This window comes from Carcharodon carcharias, chromosome 11, assembly GCF_017639515.1.
Source record: "Carcharodon carcharias isolate sCarCar2 chromosome 11, sCarCar2.pri, whole genome shotgun sequence".
Classification (NCBI taxonomy): domain Eukaryota; kingdom Metazoa; phylum Chordata; class Chondrichthyes; order Lamniformes; family Lamnidae; genus Carcharodon; species Carcharodon carcharias.
Genome location: NC_054477.1, coordinates 50,923,824 through 50,937,223, shown reverse-complemented (window position 1 = coordinate 50,937,223; position 13,400 = coordinate 50,923,824). Strand labels below are relative to the sequence as shown.

General features: G+C 41.8%; 1 protein-coding gene across 4 annotated transcripts in view; it reads left to right on the top strand.

The window, feature by feature from the left end:
• Positions 1-13,400, top strand: part of wasf3b (WASP family member 3b) — a 131,264-nt gene that overhangs the window by 87,525 nt on the left and 30,339 nt on the right. For all 4 annotated transcript variants that reach the window (XM_041200029.1, XM_041200027.1, XM_041200030.1 and 1 more), the window contains exon 4: positions 5,296-5,430. In XM_041200029.1, coding sequence (XP_041055963.1) covers positions 5,296-5,430 — 135 coding nt within the window. The remainder of the gene's footprint in view (positions 1-5,295; positions 5,431-13,400) is intronic.

Below are 13,400 nucleotides of genomic sequence, written 5' to 3'. Positions count from 1 at the left end.
AGTCTATTTCTGAACTTCCTTCAGATTTCCACAGCAGAGTGGACAGAGTGAGAAGTCCTGTGGTATATTTTATTAAAGTAGCAGCAGTTTTTGCCTTGGGTAATTTTACTGGATTTTTATAGTTAAAAATCTATAAGTGAGCTGTTGCCAAATAGGTTACTTGTGCGTTCTGACCAAGTGGGTTTTTTTGTTGAACGTTTTGTAAGACTCTTTCAACTGTAAAATTTTAAATTCGTGTGCTTAAGGGTTTTTTTGTCTTGTTAATAAATCTTCTAATTTTAAAACCCTATAAGTGCTGCTGAGATTCTATGCTCCTGGAATCAGTAGTTTTCACCTTATTTTCAAAATACAAAACAAAAGATGTTATGATCAGTAAGACAAGTTTCCCTCTAGGATTTGGCTTACTTAGTGAATAACGTTGGCTGTGGTCGTAACAAATGATTCCTATAGAGACTGCTAACTTATAAAATGATATTTAAATTCAGTGACCAACTTAAAGAAATTCTACAACAAGATTTCAAGTTTTAAGACTTTTACTGTACAATAGCAACCTTGACTAACCACTATTTTGTAGGCAACTAGTAGTCTAACCTACAGAAAAGATACTTCTTTTTTAACTTTTTAACATGATTGAAAACCCCTTGCCACAGTTTTCCTTTATTGCCTGTTCTTCACAGAATTGCAGTTTTTACAAGAACCATGCAACATCACTCCCAGATTCCAATAGGTTTGCTTCTCTGCATTTCGCTGAGTCATAATGTTGAGTGACCATCAAAAGGCACTTCTTTGAGTTTTTAGAGAAGGAGTAAGGCCTGCTTCTGGTGATTCCTTCCCGCGGCCACGCCAGGATGAATCTTCCGGAGTGTTTAGATTGCCACAGATGTGCTTCTTCGACTAGAGAATTTGTTCCCTTCCACTTTGTGCCTGGCAATCCACAGAAAGTCAGTGCACTCCTCTCTGCTGACCAAATTGGTTGCAGCCTTTTGTCTCTGAGAGACAATTCTCTCTCATTCTCTTTCTCTCTCTCACTGTCCCAAAAAACTCAAGAGACAGGACCCAAATGTCTGTGGAGTGACAATCCAAGTCGGATTACCACTCCGCTCCGAATTTCTTACTTCGACTCAGGCCAAGTGAGAACTGTGTAGGGGCAGCGTGATCCTGAGGCCTTCAGTCTGGATTGCAGAGTTGGAGTAAGGAAACCGTGCCCACTTTTTTAAGGCAATAGCTGCCATAAAACAAGTAAGTTTAAAGGTCCAACCACTTTTAGAAGCCATGGAGAAGGTAGGCTTGTAAGGTAAGAGGATAGGATTGAGGGAGGTGCTGGGGGTCAGGTGGTCAGGGATGGCTGGGGGTTGGGTGGTCTGTAAGGAGGGGTTGGTTGGGCAGTCAGTGGGGAGGTTGGTTGTGGGGTCTGGTGGCCAACGCGGGAGAGTTGGTTGGGGGATCGGGGGCTGAGGGTCGGCTGGTGAGTTAGCAGGCTGGCTGAGGGTTCGATGGTCAGTTGGGGAGGAGTCAGTTGTGGGGGTTAGCTGGTCAAGTTGTGTGGTCAGTGGGGATGTGGGCGTTGGGTAGTCAGTATGGGTGTTGTTCGAGTGGATTGAGTGGTCAGGGGTGAGGATTGGATGGTCTCTGGAAGGGGATTGTCTAGAGGGTCAGGTGGTTGGGGGTGTGATTACTGGGGGGGTTGATTGGGGGGGTTGGTTAGGGTGTCAGTGGGTTTTGGGCATTGGGTGCTCAGTGGGGGTGGTCAGTTGGACAGTGTAGGGCGGGGTGAGTTGGTTGGTGAGGGGTCAGGTGGTCAGTAGGGTTGGGTGGTCAGTGATGGGAATCGGTTGGAGGGGTGTCATGTGGTCAGTGTAAGAGTGTTCAGATGGTCTATGGGAGGGGTGTGTGTCAGGTGGCCTTGGTGGGTAGCAGTGGGGTGCCTGTCTGTTCACAGTTTGACAGCTTTAAGTGGTTATAAAGTCTTTGATGTAAGGCTATGAATACAAATACATGTTTTTATAAGGGACTATGTAGTTGAAGGAAGGACTGTTAATGTAGTGAATTGTTTTTTGTGAAAGTGTATTTTAATAAAAAAAATAAAATCTGCAATAGACACTATCTTATTTTATCTCAGCATGCATCCTGAGTTCTTCCCATGGTGGATACTGGGTGAGTTGGCATGGAGGTTGTAAGAGCAAAGGGAGGTGTGGTGGGTGGAGACATGGATTGGCATGAGTTGGCACTGATGGCACAGGGGCTTTAAAGGGCCATGGGGTGAGTAGAGAGGCATAGGTTGGCATGGAAGTTACGAGTCCATGGGGTCGAAGTGGGGCATCATTAGGTGGCATAGATTGGCCTGGATGGGGCATTGGGAATGTGTGGAGGGGTGAGGGCTGGAGGACTGTTTTTTACTTTATTATTTTATTTTACAGCTAGGATGAAATTCCAGATCACCGAGGCGGGAATTTCACACAGCCTGCCTCCATTGACAGCAGCCCCAATGGCTCCCTCCAAACTCTTTCTGGGGGTGTCAGGCCCGTTGCCTGTCAACACCGACCCACCATGAACAGAAATTAGACCATCTGGGGCATTTTCTCCTGAGTCAAGTTTGTGGAGCTGGGAATATTCTCGACTTTGCACTCCCAACTCAGAAGACAAAGTTCAGGCCATAATGTCAGATTTGAAAAAGATGAGTTTTGCACATATCCTTGGAGCACACTTGCCAAAATTGAAGCCAAAGAAATGGTTGCCAGAACTGTGGAAATTATGACTGTGGGTGTGTGGACAGAGCAAATTATGAAGACAAGAAGTTAACACTTGGATGATTAGTGGATTGAAATTGAATGTTGAAAGTAAAAAGGAAAATTGCCATACTGGAAACTGATCAAGTGCTTCCAAGATTGCTTAAATTATATCTGTAGAGTTTCTCGTGTGGCTGAATTGTGCATCTTGACAGCAGCCATTGTTAAATCAGAAGTGTGAAAACCAAATAGAGTATTCAATTTTTTGTTTTTGCCATTTAATTACTTATATAAATGTTAATAAGTTTCTCATTCGTTGTGAGAGTGTTTAGACAGCTTATGTTCTGTACTATGCAACAATATAAAATTCCACAGAAAGTCTCCAGGCATATGTAATGACAGTAGTGAAGCACTATGCAAATACATTATCAAATTCATTGTATGATTTAGCAAGGGCCATTCAGCTCCTGACTTCATTACAGCCTTACCCAACATGGAAAAAGAGCTGAACTCCAGAGACGTGAGAGTGACTGCACTTGACATCAAGGCATTTGACTGAGTGTGGCATCAAGGTGCCCTGGCAAAACTGGAGTCAATGGGAATCAGGGGGAAACCCTTCATTGGTTCAAGTCATACCTAGCACAAAGGAAGATGGTTGCAGTTGTTGGAGGCCAAACATCTCAGTCCCAGGGCATCACTGCAGGAGTTTCACAGGGCAGTGTCCTTGGCCCAACCATCTTCAGCTGCTTCATCAATGATCTTCCCTTCGTCTTAAGGTCAGAAGTGGGGATGTATGCTGATGACTTACAATGTTCAGCACCTTTCACAACTCCTCAGACACTGAAGTAGTCCAAGCTCATATGCAGCAGACCTGGACAATATTCAGGCTTGGACTGATAAGTGGCAAGTAACATTCATGTGACTGTCAATAACCATCTTCAACAAGAGAGAGTCCACCCAGTGCCCCGCGACATTCAATGGCATTACCATCGCTAAATCCCTCACTATCAACATCCTGGGGGTTATCATTGACCAGGAACTAAACTGGACCAGCCATATAAATACTGTGGCTACAAGAGCAGGTCAGAGGCTGGGAATTCTGCAGCAGGTAACTCACCTCCTGACTCCCCCAAAGCCTGTCCACCATCTACAAGGCACAAGTCAGAAATGTAATGGAATAATCTCCACTAGGAAGTTCGACACCATCCAGGACAAATCACCTGCTTGATTGGCCCACATTCACTACCTTCAACATCCACTTCCTTCACCACCAACACACCGTGGCAGCATAGTCTACCATCTACAACATGCACTGCAGGAACTCACCAAGGCTGTTTAGACAGCACCTTCCAAGTCCGCGACCCCTACCATCTAGAAGGACCAGGGCAGCAGACCATCTGCAAGTTCCTCTCAAAGCCACACACCGTCCTGACTTGGAAACATATTGCCGTTCCTTCACTGTTGCTGGGTCAAAACCCTGTAACTCTGTCCCTAACAGCATTGTGGATGTACCTACACCTCATGGACTGCAACAGTTTAAGAAGGCAGTTCACCATTACCTTCTGAAGAGCAATTGGGGATGGGCAATAAATGCTGGCCTAGCCAGCAATGCCCCCATCCCATGAAAAGATTTAAAAAAAAAAGATTTATAGCAGCATGTTACCTCTCAAACTGGAATCAAACTCTGATTAATATCCATTTACTCCCTTTATTATTTGTTTGCATATTTCTTGTTATAAACTGTCTAATGGTACTTATACATGTGGTGCAGTGGTCAGAGAATTACTTTTGCAGTCATCGTAAATTGCAGCGTCTTAATTTTGCTGCTCAAATGAGGATTGCCACTTTTCTATTCAAGGCATAGGCCAAGATTTTCAGCCCCTTCTGCCCTTCGTTCCCACCGAATTGATTGGAAATTTAAATGCCTCACCACATCTGCTGGGGGAGAGATTTGCCAAGGTGGGGCCGGAATATCCTGGCCATAGACCTAAAGGTACAGTACTTATCAAGAGAATTTTGGATAGTTACATATGAACGTAATGAATTAGGAGCAGGAGTAGGCCACTTGGGCCATCGAGCCTGCTCTGCCATTCAATAAGACCATGGCTGATGCGATTGTAACCTCCACTTCACATTCCTGCCTACCCCGATAACATTTCATCCCCTTGTTTATCTAGAATCTATCTAGCTCTGCCTTAAAAATATTCAAAGACTCTGCTTCCACTGCCTTTTGAGGAAGAGAGTTCCAAAGGCACTCAACCCTCTGAGAGAAAACATTTCTCCTCATCTCTGTCTTAAATGAGCGACCCCTTATTTTTAAACAGTGACCTCTAGTTCTAGATTCTTCCACAAGAGGAAGCATCCTTTCCACATTCACTCTGTTAAGACCCTTCAGGATCTTAAAGGTTTCAATCAAATCACCTCTTACTCTTCTAAACTCCAGCGGATGCAAGCCTAACCTGTCCAACCTTTCCTCATTAGACAACCCGCCTATTCCTGGTATTAGGCTTCTTTGGCATTATAAATTTCCCTTTTTTTCATTAAACTTTTTCTGTGTCAATCTGTTTAGGCAAACATGCAGAGGATATATTTGGTGAGCTGTTTAACGAAGCCAACAACTTCCATATCCGAGCTAACACTCTCCAAGATAGAATTGATCGTTTGGCTGTCAAAGTTACTCAGCTGGACTCCACAGTGGAGGAAGGTAAGTAATTCCATGGTAGGGCTGATGATGTGATAATTATTATGTTACAAGAAGAATTAATATTACCTTTTTATATTTGATTTACTTAAGAAAACCATTAAGAATGTTATCAGTTTTTGAATAATTACTAAAGTCAGTCCAAGATTCTCAGTAGGGAAAGAAATAGTAATTTTGTTACCTACGCATACAGATGATGTCCTCTTTTTGTGATAAATTACTTTCTTCTTAGTCCTTGGAAATAGAAAGTTAATCCATCTAAACCTTTTCAAAATATTATTTTAAAAAATACATATTTAGTATAAACTTATTTAAGTTTTGAGCACTGTTAGGTGTACAGTAACACTTAACAATCTAACCTAGCTTTAGGTTTTCTGAAATAAACTAAAAACAAGTTATGACCCTCCTGTGTGCACAGATCACCTAAAGGCAATGCTTCATGATGAACACTTCAAGTCCAGAAGGATGATTTTTGAATGACTGACTTTTAAATGTTCCCCCATTTGCACATCTGCCTGGGGTCTTGTTCCCAGCTGGATTTCACTGGCATGATGTAGAATATGCACCCGGCATACCTCTGGGGCTGAAAATTACGTGTAGCCCTTCCATTCCTCCTTTTCAATGTAGCTGTAACCATGCAGATATTGTCCAGATGTTCTCTCCTCTACTGTCTGCTACTGCTCAAAATCTGGGTGTTAAAGCGATGAGAAATCAGCTCCTCTGTCACTTTTTCTTTCTGCATGCCTTGTGTGTTCTTCTTTTGCTCTCATTTGACATGTTGACTCAGGCTCTGCAATTCAAAGCTCTGAAGTTATCTTGTCTTCACCTTGTTACCTTCTTGTAATGGTGTGTACTTAGAGAGTATGAGGGATAGAACAGAGCAGGAAGGTGCACAACCTTGACTATTAGAGTGACAGTAGTGTGAGGAGTGTAGAAATTGGTTTCTGGTAGTGACATAACCAATGGTTAGAGTTGACCCCAACTTTTCACAGCTGGTTGTCACTGATTTTATTCTATTGTAAGGTTGATGTTCCTGAATCTGCACCAGGTCACACTCCTTTTAAGGCTCTCCTCAAACCCATCTGATTATGATTTATTGCAACACGTGCAATGCAACTGATTATCAGCCACTGCGTATAATAAATAGCCAATCCAATACCGCTCCTTTTTTGCATCATCACACAAGAATTTCTACCCCATATTGAAAACAAAAAATTTCTGGCAATACCCTGCAGATCAGGCAGCATTTGTGGAGAAAGAAACTGAGCAAATGTTTCATATTTGCTGAAAGATCACTGACTTAAAATATTAACGTTAACTGTTAAATTATTGCTCACTGTGTATTGCAAATACTCACGAATGGGCCTAAGGCCACTTTCAAACCTGTAAAGTGCCCAGTCTATATCAAACTACCTTGGAAAGGTAAAGTATCTCAAAAATTTGAGCAATAGTGAAGCTAGCTGTTTCACTGCTACTATGCAATAGCAACGCGAGTAGTGTTTCCACTAACAGCATATGGCCGTCAAGCCAAAAAGACATTTTGCCCACCACACGAATGAGTAATGTAGTATGTGAATTTCAGTGCCGGTGTGATTCCAGGTATGTAGGTTGTATGTCCCAGTGACTTGAGGATTGTATCAAACGGAATGTCCTTTCAGCTGTTTGTGATAGGCAGAGTACTGACTCTATTCAACCAACCCACGCTTGCAAAACTCAGAACATAATGTCTAATGTTAGATGTGATTCTGCGATTGGACAGCATTTGTTGAACAATCCTGAATGTGCAAAGAATTACACTAGCAACCAATTTGGGCTCGCAATGTAGCTTGCTTGCCCTTGCTAGAAGCTACATATATTCATATGCAGAGAACTGTCCTCTGCAGGCAAAAGGAATATGTCCAGACATTGCAAATTTTTTGAATAAACAGAAGAATGGGGGACCAAAGCTTCCTGGTATATTCACCATGGCAACATCCTGACCAATCAGAGTTTCATTTGCTAACCTATCAACACCTCTTTTCCCACACAGTACAAAGGGTTGTTCCCTTTGAAATTTGGCATTCTTGCATCTGTCCTGATGATTGCAAGTCAAAAAGCTTTGACAGCGTGTCTCTTTTTCAGCAACACTCAAGTTCTGTTCTACTAAGCGACTGATACTATTTAAAGTATAATACACAGATATTATGAAAAACAGAGGAAAAGTCATCACTGATGCCATATTTCTTTAAATGCTCACAAACAATACCATTAAAGTGAAAAACACACTGATTGCATATACCTATAACTTTAACACTGCCTCATTAGCTTTTTTGCTGCGTTGCACAAGGGTGGAGGATCCCAGCAGTTCTGGCTATGGTTTCTTTCCTCCTTATTCACCCCAGCTGCATTAGTTGCATTTAATTTACTGCTCTCGCTTTTGAGCTTCAACTCTTGAAGAACACTGCTGTAATGAAGAATGTACAATAGTTTCATAAATTGAGAAACAAAGTATATTTCAATAATGGGAGTGCTGGGAATGCAACAAATCACTATTTTTGGTAAGTGAGGGAAAACCATGTTGAAGGTAGGAGGCTCAAATCAAAACTTCTAAAGTACGCATCTGAATGCAATACCTGACACCTTAACCCCAATTTCCCATTCACCAAAAGATACACACCCTCTCTTTCCTCTATCACTGACCATCACAGCATCTGCTTGGCCACAGTACAAAAATGAAATCCACCACAGAACGCACATTCCAAATCAAAATTATAAATTAAATCCTTTTTTTTAATCAAAATGTATTCATGGGATGTGGGTGCTGCTGGCTAGGCCAACATTTATTACCGGTCCCTAATTGCCCTTGAGATGGTGATGCACTGTGGTCTGCGTTTTGTTGGCACACCCATCTTGTTGTTAGATGGGGGTTTCCACGATTTTGACCCAGCAGCAAGGAAGGAATGGTGATATAGCTGCACATCAGGATGGTCTGCGACTTGAAGAGGAACTTGTAGATGGAGGCCTTCTCATGCACCTGCTGCCCTTGTTCTTCTAAGTGGTGGAGGCTGGCATTTTGAAGGTGCTGTTGAAGAAGCAATGAATATTCACTAGATTTGATTTTTAGGTCGAGAGAGTTGTCCTAGAGGGAGAGGTTGAGTAGAGTGGGCCTATACCCTCTGGAGTTTAGAAGAATGAGAGAGAACCTCACTGAAGCATACAAGATTCTGAGAGGGCTTGACAGAGTAGGTGCTTGAGAAGCTATTTCCCCTGGTTCGAGAGTCTAGAACTAGGTGGCACACAGTCCTCAAGATAAGGGGTCGATCATTCGAGACCGAGATGAGGAATTTCTTGACTCAGAGGGTTTTGAATCTTTGGAATTCTCTGCCCCAGAGGACTCTGGATGCTCAGTCCTTGAGAGCATTCGAGCTGAGCTAGGTAGATAGACAGAATATAGGAAGTGAGTGGGAAAGTGGAATTGAGGCCAAAAATCAGCCGTGACCTTACAGAATGGTGGAGCAGGCTCAAGGGAGCATTTGGCCCAGCCCTTCTTCTATTTCTTGGTGCATTGCAGCAGTTCATCTTATATATGATACACAATACAGCTATGGTGCTCTGGTGGTGGAGGTAATTAATGTTTATGATGATGAATGGGATGCCATGAAGATGCTTTGTCCTAAATGGAGTTGAGCTTCTTAAATTTCGGAGTTGTACTCATCTAGGCAAGTGGAGTATATTCCATCAACCGCTTGAATAGTGCCTTTTAGATGGTGGACAGAATTTCAGGAGTCATGAGATGAGTAATTTGCTGCAGAACAGCTAGCCTCTGATCACCTCTTGTAGCCACAGTATTAATGTAGCAGTATTATGCAGCTGTAGTATTTATTGAGCTTCTAGTCAATAGTAACACCCAGGATGCTGATGGTTGAGGATTCAGTTATGGTAATATGTTGAATGTCAAGGGGAGGGTGGTTAGCTCTGCCTTGTTGGAGATAGTCATTGCCTGGCACGAATGTTGCTTGTCACTTATCAATCACAATCTTATCCAAGTCTTGTTGTATGTGGGTACAGACTGCTTCCTTATCTGAGGAATTAAGAATGGAGTTGAACACTGCACAGCCATAAGGACATAAAAAAATAGATGTAGGAATAGGCCAGATGGTCCCGCGGGCCTGCTGCACTATCCAGAAAAATTATGATTGATGAACTCCACTTTTCTGCTCGATCCTTACATTCCTTGATTCCTGTGGAGGGGCCAAATGGCCTACTTTTGCTCCTAATTCCTATGTTAAATGTTTTCCTATTCTTCCTGCCAAAGTAAATAAGTTCACATTTAACCACATTTTTGCGCACACACCAATCTATGTCCCTTTGCAGACCCTGTGTCCTCCTCACAGCTTACTTTCCCACATAGCTTTGTTTCATCAACAAACTTGGATACGTTGCACTTGGTGTCTTCATCTAAGTGATTAATTGTGAATAGCTGAGGCCCCAGAAAAGATTCTTGCAGCACCCTATTAGATCACAGCCTGCCAACTTAAAAATGACCCCTTACTCTTAGTTTGTTTTCTATACTTTACCCAATCTTCTATCCATTCTAATTATCCCAACCCCATGATCCTTTGTCTTGTGTAAAATAACCTTTGATGTGGCACCTTGTCTTTTGAAAATTCAAATATACTATGCCAATTGGTTTCCCTTTATCTACCTCACTAGTTATATCCTCAAAAAACTCATAGGTTCGTCAAATCAATTTCCCTTTCATAAAACCATGTTGACTCTGTCAAATTAGATGATTTTCTAAACGCCATTACCAGTGTTCTCCCTAGGCTGTGAGGCTGCATGGAAGTTTCTGTGCCGGCTGCGCCAAAGTCAGCCCCTTTTGTTATCATATCTGCATGGCTGTGCAAAAAAAATTTAAGGGCTTGTGCGCTTAAACAAATTGGCTGTGCACCACAAAAAAAAAGAGGGTACATTGCCTCTTACAACTTCCTTAATAATGGATCCCAGCATTTTCCTGATGACTGATGTCAGGCTAACTGGCCTGTAGTTCTGCTTTTTTTTCTCTTTATTTCTCTTATTTCTTGAATAGAGGTGTTACATTTGTAGCTCCTAATCCAGTGGGTCATTCCAGAATTTTGAAAGTTCACAGATCTGCAGCCACCTCTTTCAGAACCTTAGAATGTAAACTGTCAGGTCCAAGGGATTTTATTCCCATTCACTTCCTCAGGATGTTCTCTTTACTAATATTGATTACTTTAAGTTCCTTACTCTCATTAGAGCCTTGGTTCCACACTATTTCTTGTATGGTTTTTTTGTGTTTTCAATTGTGCAAACAGACAAATATTTATTTAAGTCGCTGCCATTTTGACGGACACATGGGACTGACTTTTAATCAGTTCCAGAGGTGGGACTGAGGATGGGCAGGCCCAGAATGCTCTGCTGCTTACCAGCTCGTCCTCATCGCTGGACCATTTTCTATTTGTGTAGGATCCTTTTAGGGATCGTTAACATTTAAAGAGAAATCTTAACATTCATTGAATGATTGAACGCAACACAAGGTTTAATATTTATTTTAACAAAAACAGGCTTTACTGTGTATAAAAAAAAAATCAAGCACTATATTAACTTAACTCAATTTATAATCATTTATGCTACGAACTCAGTTCTACTTTTTACTTGCCCCACCCCCCAATAAGAATCCTGTTAAGTTACAGCAATCTTTAGGGACCAATCCACAAACCACAGCCCACCAGTATTTATTTTAACTTTCCTTAGTATTCCAGCTGTTCTCTGAGGTATGACATTTCATGGGGATCCTCCCATTAGTTTTTGGCTAAGTGATCTTCCAATTTTCTTTAAAACCCTCACAACTGTGAACTCTTCAGTTCAAACATGGGCTTCACTGCCTTCTTGCTTAAGGATTTAAACACCAGGAACACTCCCTGGTTCCTAATGGTCCTCAGTCTTCCCACAGTTTCTGTATGGCTGCTGGTCCCACAGCTAATTCCAATTTCTGGCAGATACTTTCAGCCAGTTCTTCTGACCTAAAAAGCTAACTGCTTCCAAGCTAACTTTGTTGACCACCTTCTGCTGCAAGGCGCTGAGAGGACCATTGTAGATCTCTTTCTGTAGTTTTGAGCTAGGCAAATCTTGCAGTTTCATTTTTCCCTCATAAATTCCAAAGCTCAAGCCTCAACACGCTTTCTCTGCAGTAAAAGATAGCTCCCCCAACTTGGTGAACTGCAGTCTACATAAGGCTCAACCTGCAAATGCCTCTGTCTGTTCCCCAAACTGAACTTCTGTCAGCAAACACACACAAATTGAACAAAGGAACCTTCCTACCCCTATATCCCATCTCTATCCCAATGTGACATTTTTTGGAATGTCCAAACAGAAATTCAAACTAATTATTTTACCTTCACGTAACTCTCTGATTCTGTAACCCATATGAATAATTTATATTTCTAATGGATGTAATTGCCTTCTCTCCAGACTCCCTGGTTCCAATAAGAGGTCCAGAGATGGGTCTTTTGTTTTTTTTTAATCAACTCTGGCTCTATAAGATAAACACAGGTTAATTAATCCTAGTCTTGTTTAATTTGCCTTTACGTTAGGGTCATTTTATCAGTTTCTTAACCAGGCTTTTCCATTTACCTTGAATTCAACATTTTACTTCCTAAAACTAAAACTAAATATTATATGCTAAAACCTATGAATTATGAACTAGATATTCGTAATATTTCACCCAGAAAGAAATGAGCATCCTTAACCCTCATGATTCATTTTCATTTATCCCAGTTAAAGTATTACAAACCAACAATATGTTTTATATCTTAATAATTACTTACATGCAGTACATATAATAATCATCCCCCCCATTGTTCAATTAAATTCATAAGTCCAACTCAGAAGCAGTGTACTGCTGAATCCCTGTCCACTTTAAGATGTAAAATATTACTTTTCATGGTATCTTCAGAAAGCTTTTTTCTTACAGTAGTTAAAATTCAAAGTTCCATCTGCAAAAGGAGATTTTTCATTGCTATTCACATATGAAGTTTCAAGCTCACTTTTTAAAACAGTCTGTAGTTCAATTACCAATAATTGTACTAACAACTAATATAGAGCATAATAATTGATAACTATGGGGAGAATTTTCCTCCCATTGTGGTGGGCTGTGTGGGAGTGGGCGCGAATCCGATTGGCACCCCCAATCGGGTCCGCGCCACCATTTTACATGGCCGGGCCAATTTAGCCTCGCCCAGCATGACGTGCACCCAGAAGTGCTTTGTGCTCCCTGTGCGGGCGGCGGGAGGTGGGGGGGCTCTGAGTTGGGGCCTGCACGGAGGTGCCTCAGGGAGATTAGTTTAAGGTTTAAAAATTTAAATAAAGAAAAGAAAATATTTTAAGACATGTCCCCTCATGCGACAGTGTCACATGAGCTGGGACATGTCAAGGAACATTAATGAAAAAATGTATTTAATTTACAAACCTTTCATGAAACGGCTCATCCCGTGGATGAGGTTCCATGAAAAATGCGAAGGCTGCCTGGGCTCTTCGCCTGCCCACCAGCCTTAAGGTTGGACGGGCAGCTCAGTTTATTACTTTAATTGATATTTAAAAGACCTTAATAGGCCTTTGACAGTTCGGTGGGCACGCAGCCGTGTTGGCTGTGCGCCTGCCGAACTGAATATCTAAATGATGCGCAGTGACATCAGGATACCTGCTTGACGTCACCCCGCATCATGTTACGCCTGTCCCCGCTCGCTGAGCTGAAAATTCTGGCCAATATTAACAATTTAAAGCCAATCATGGCATGGGGATGACTAATGTTTATACTCTTGTCCATTCCTGGCAGCTTTCAGAAGCATTTTGTTCCCCAAGAACTCCGATGTTCTTTTGAAAAATTGATGTTGATCTGAAGGTCTTTTACGCTGTCCACTTCCAACCTATTTATCTCATGTCTTCAAGCAGTGGTCATCATGGAGGAAACACTG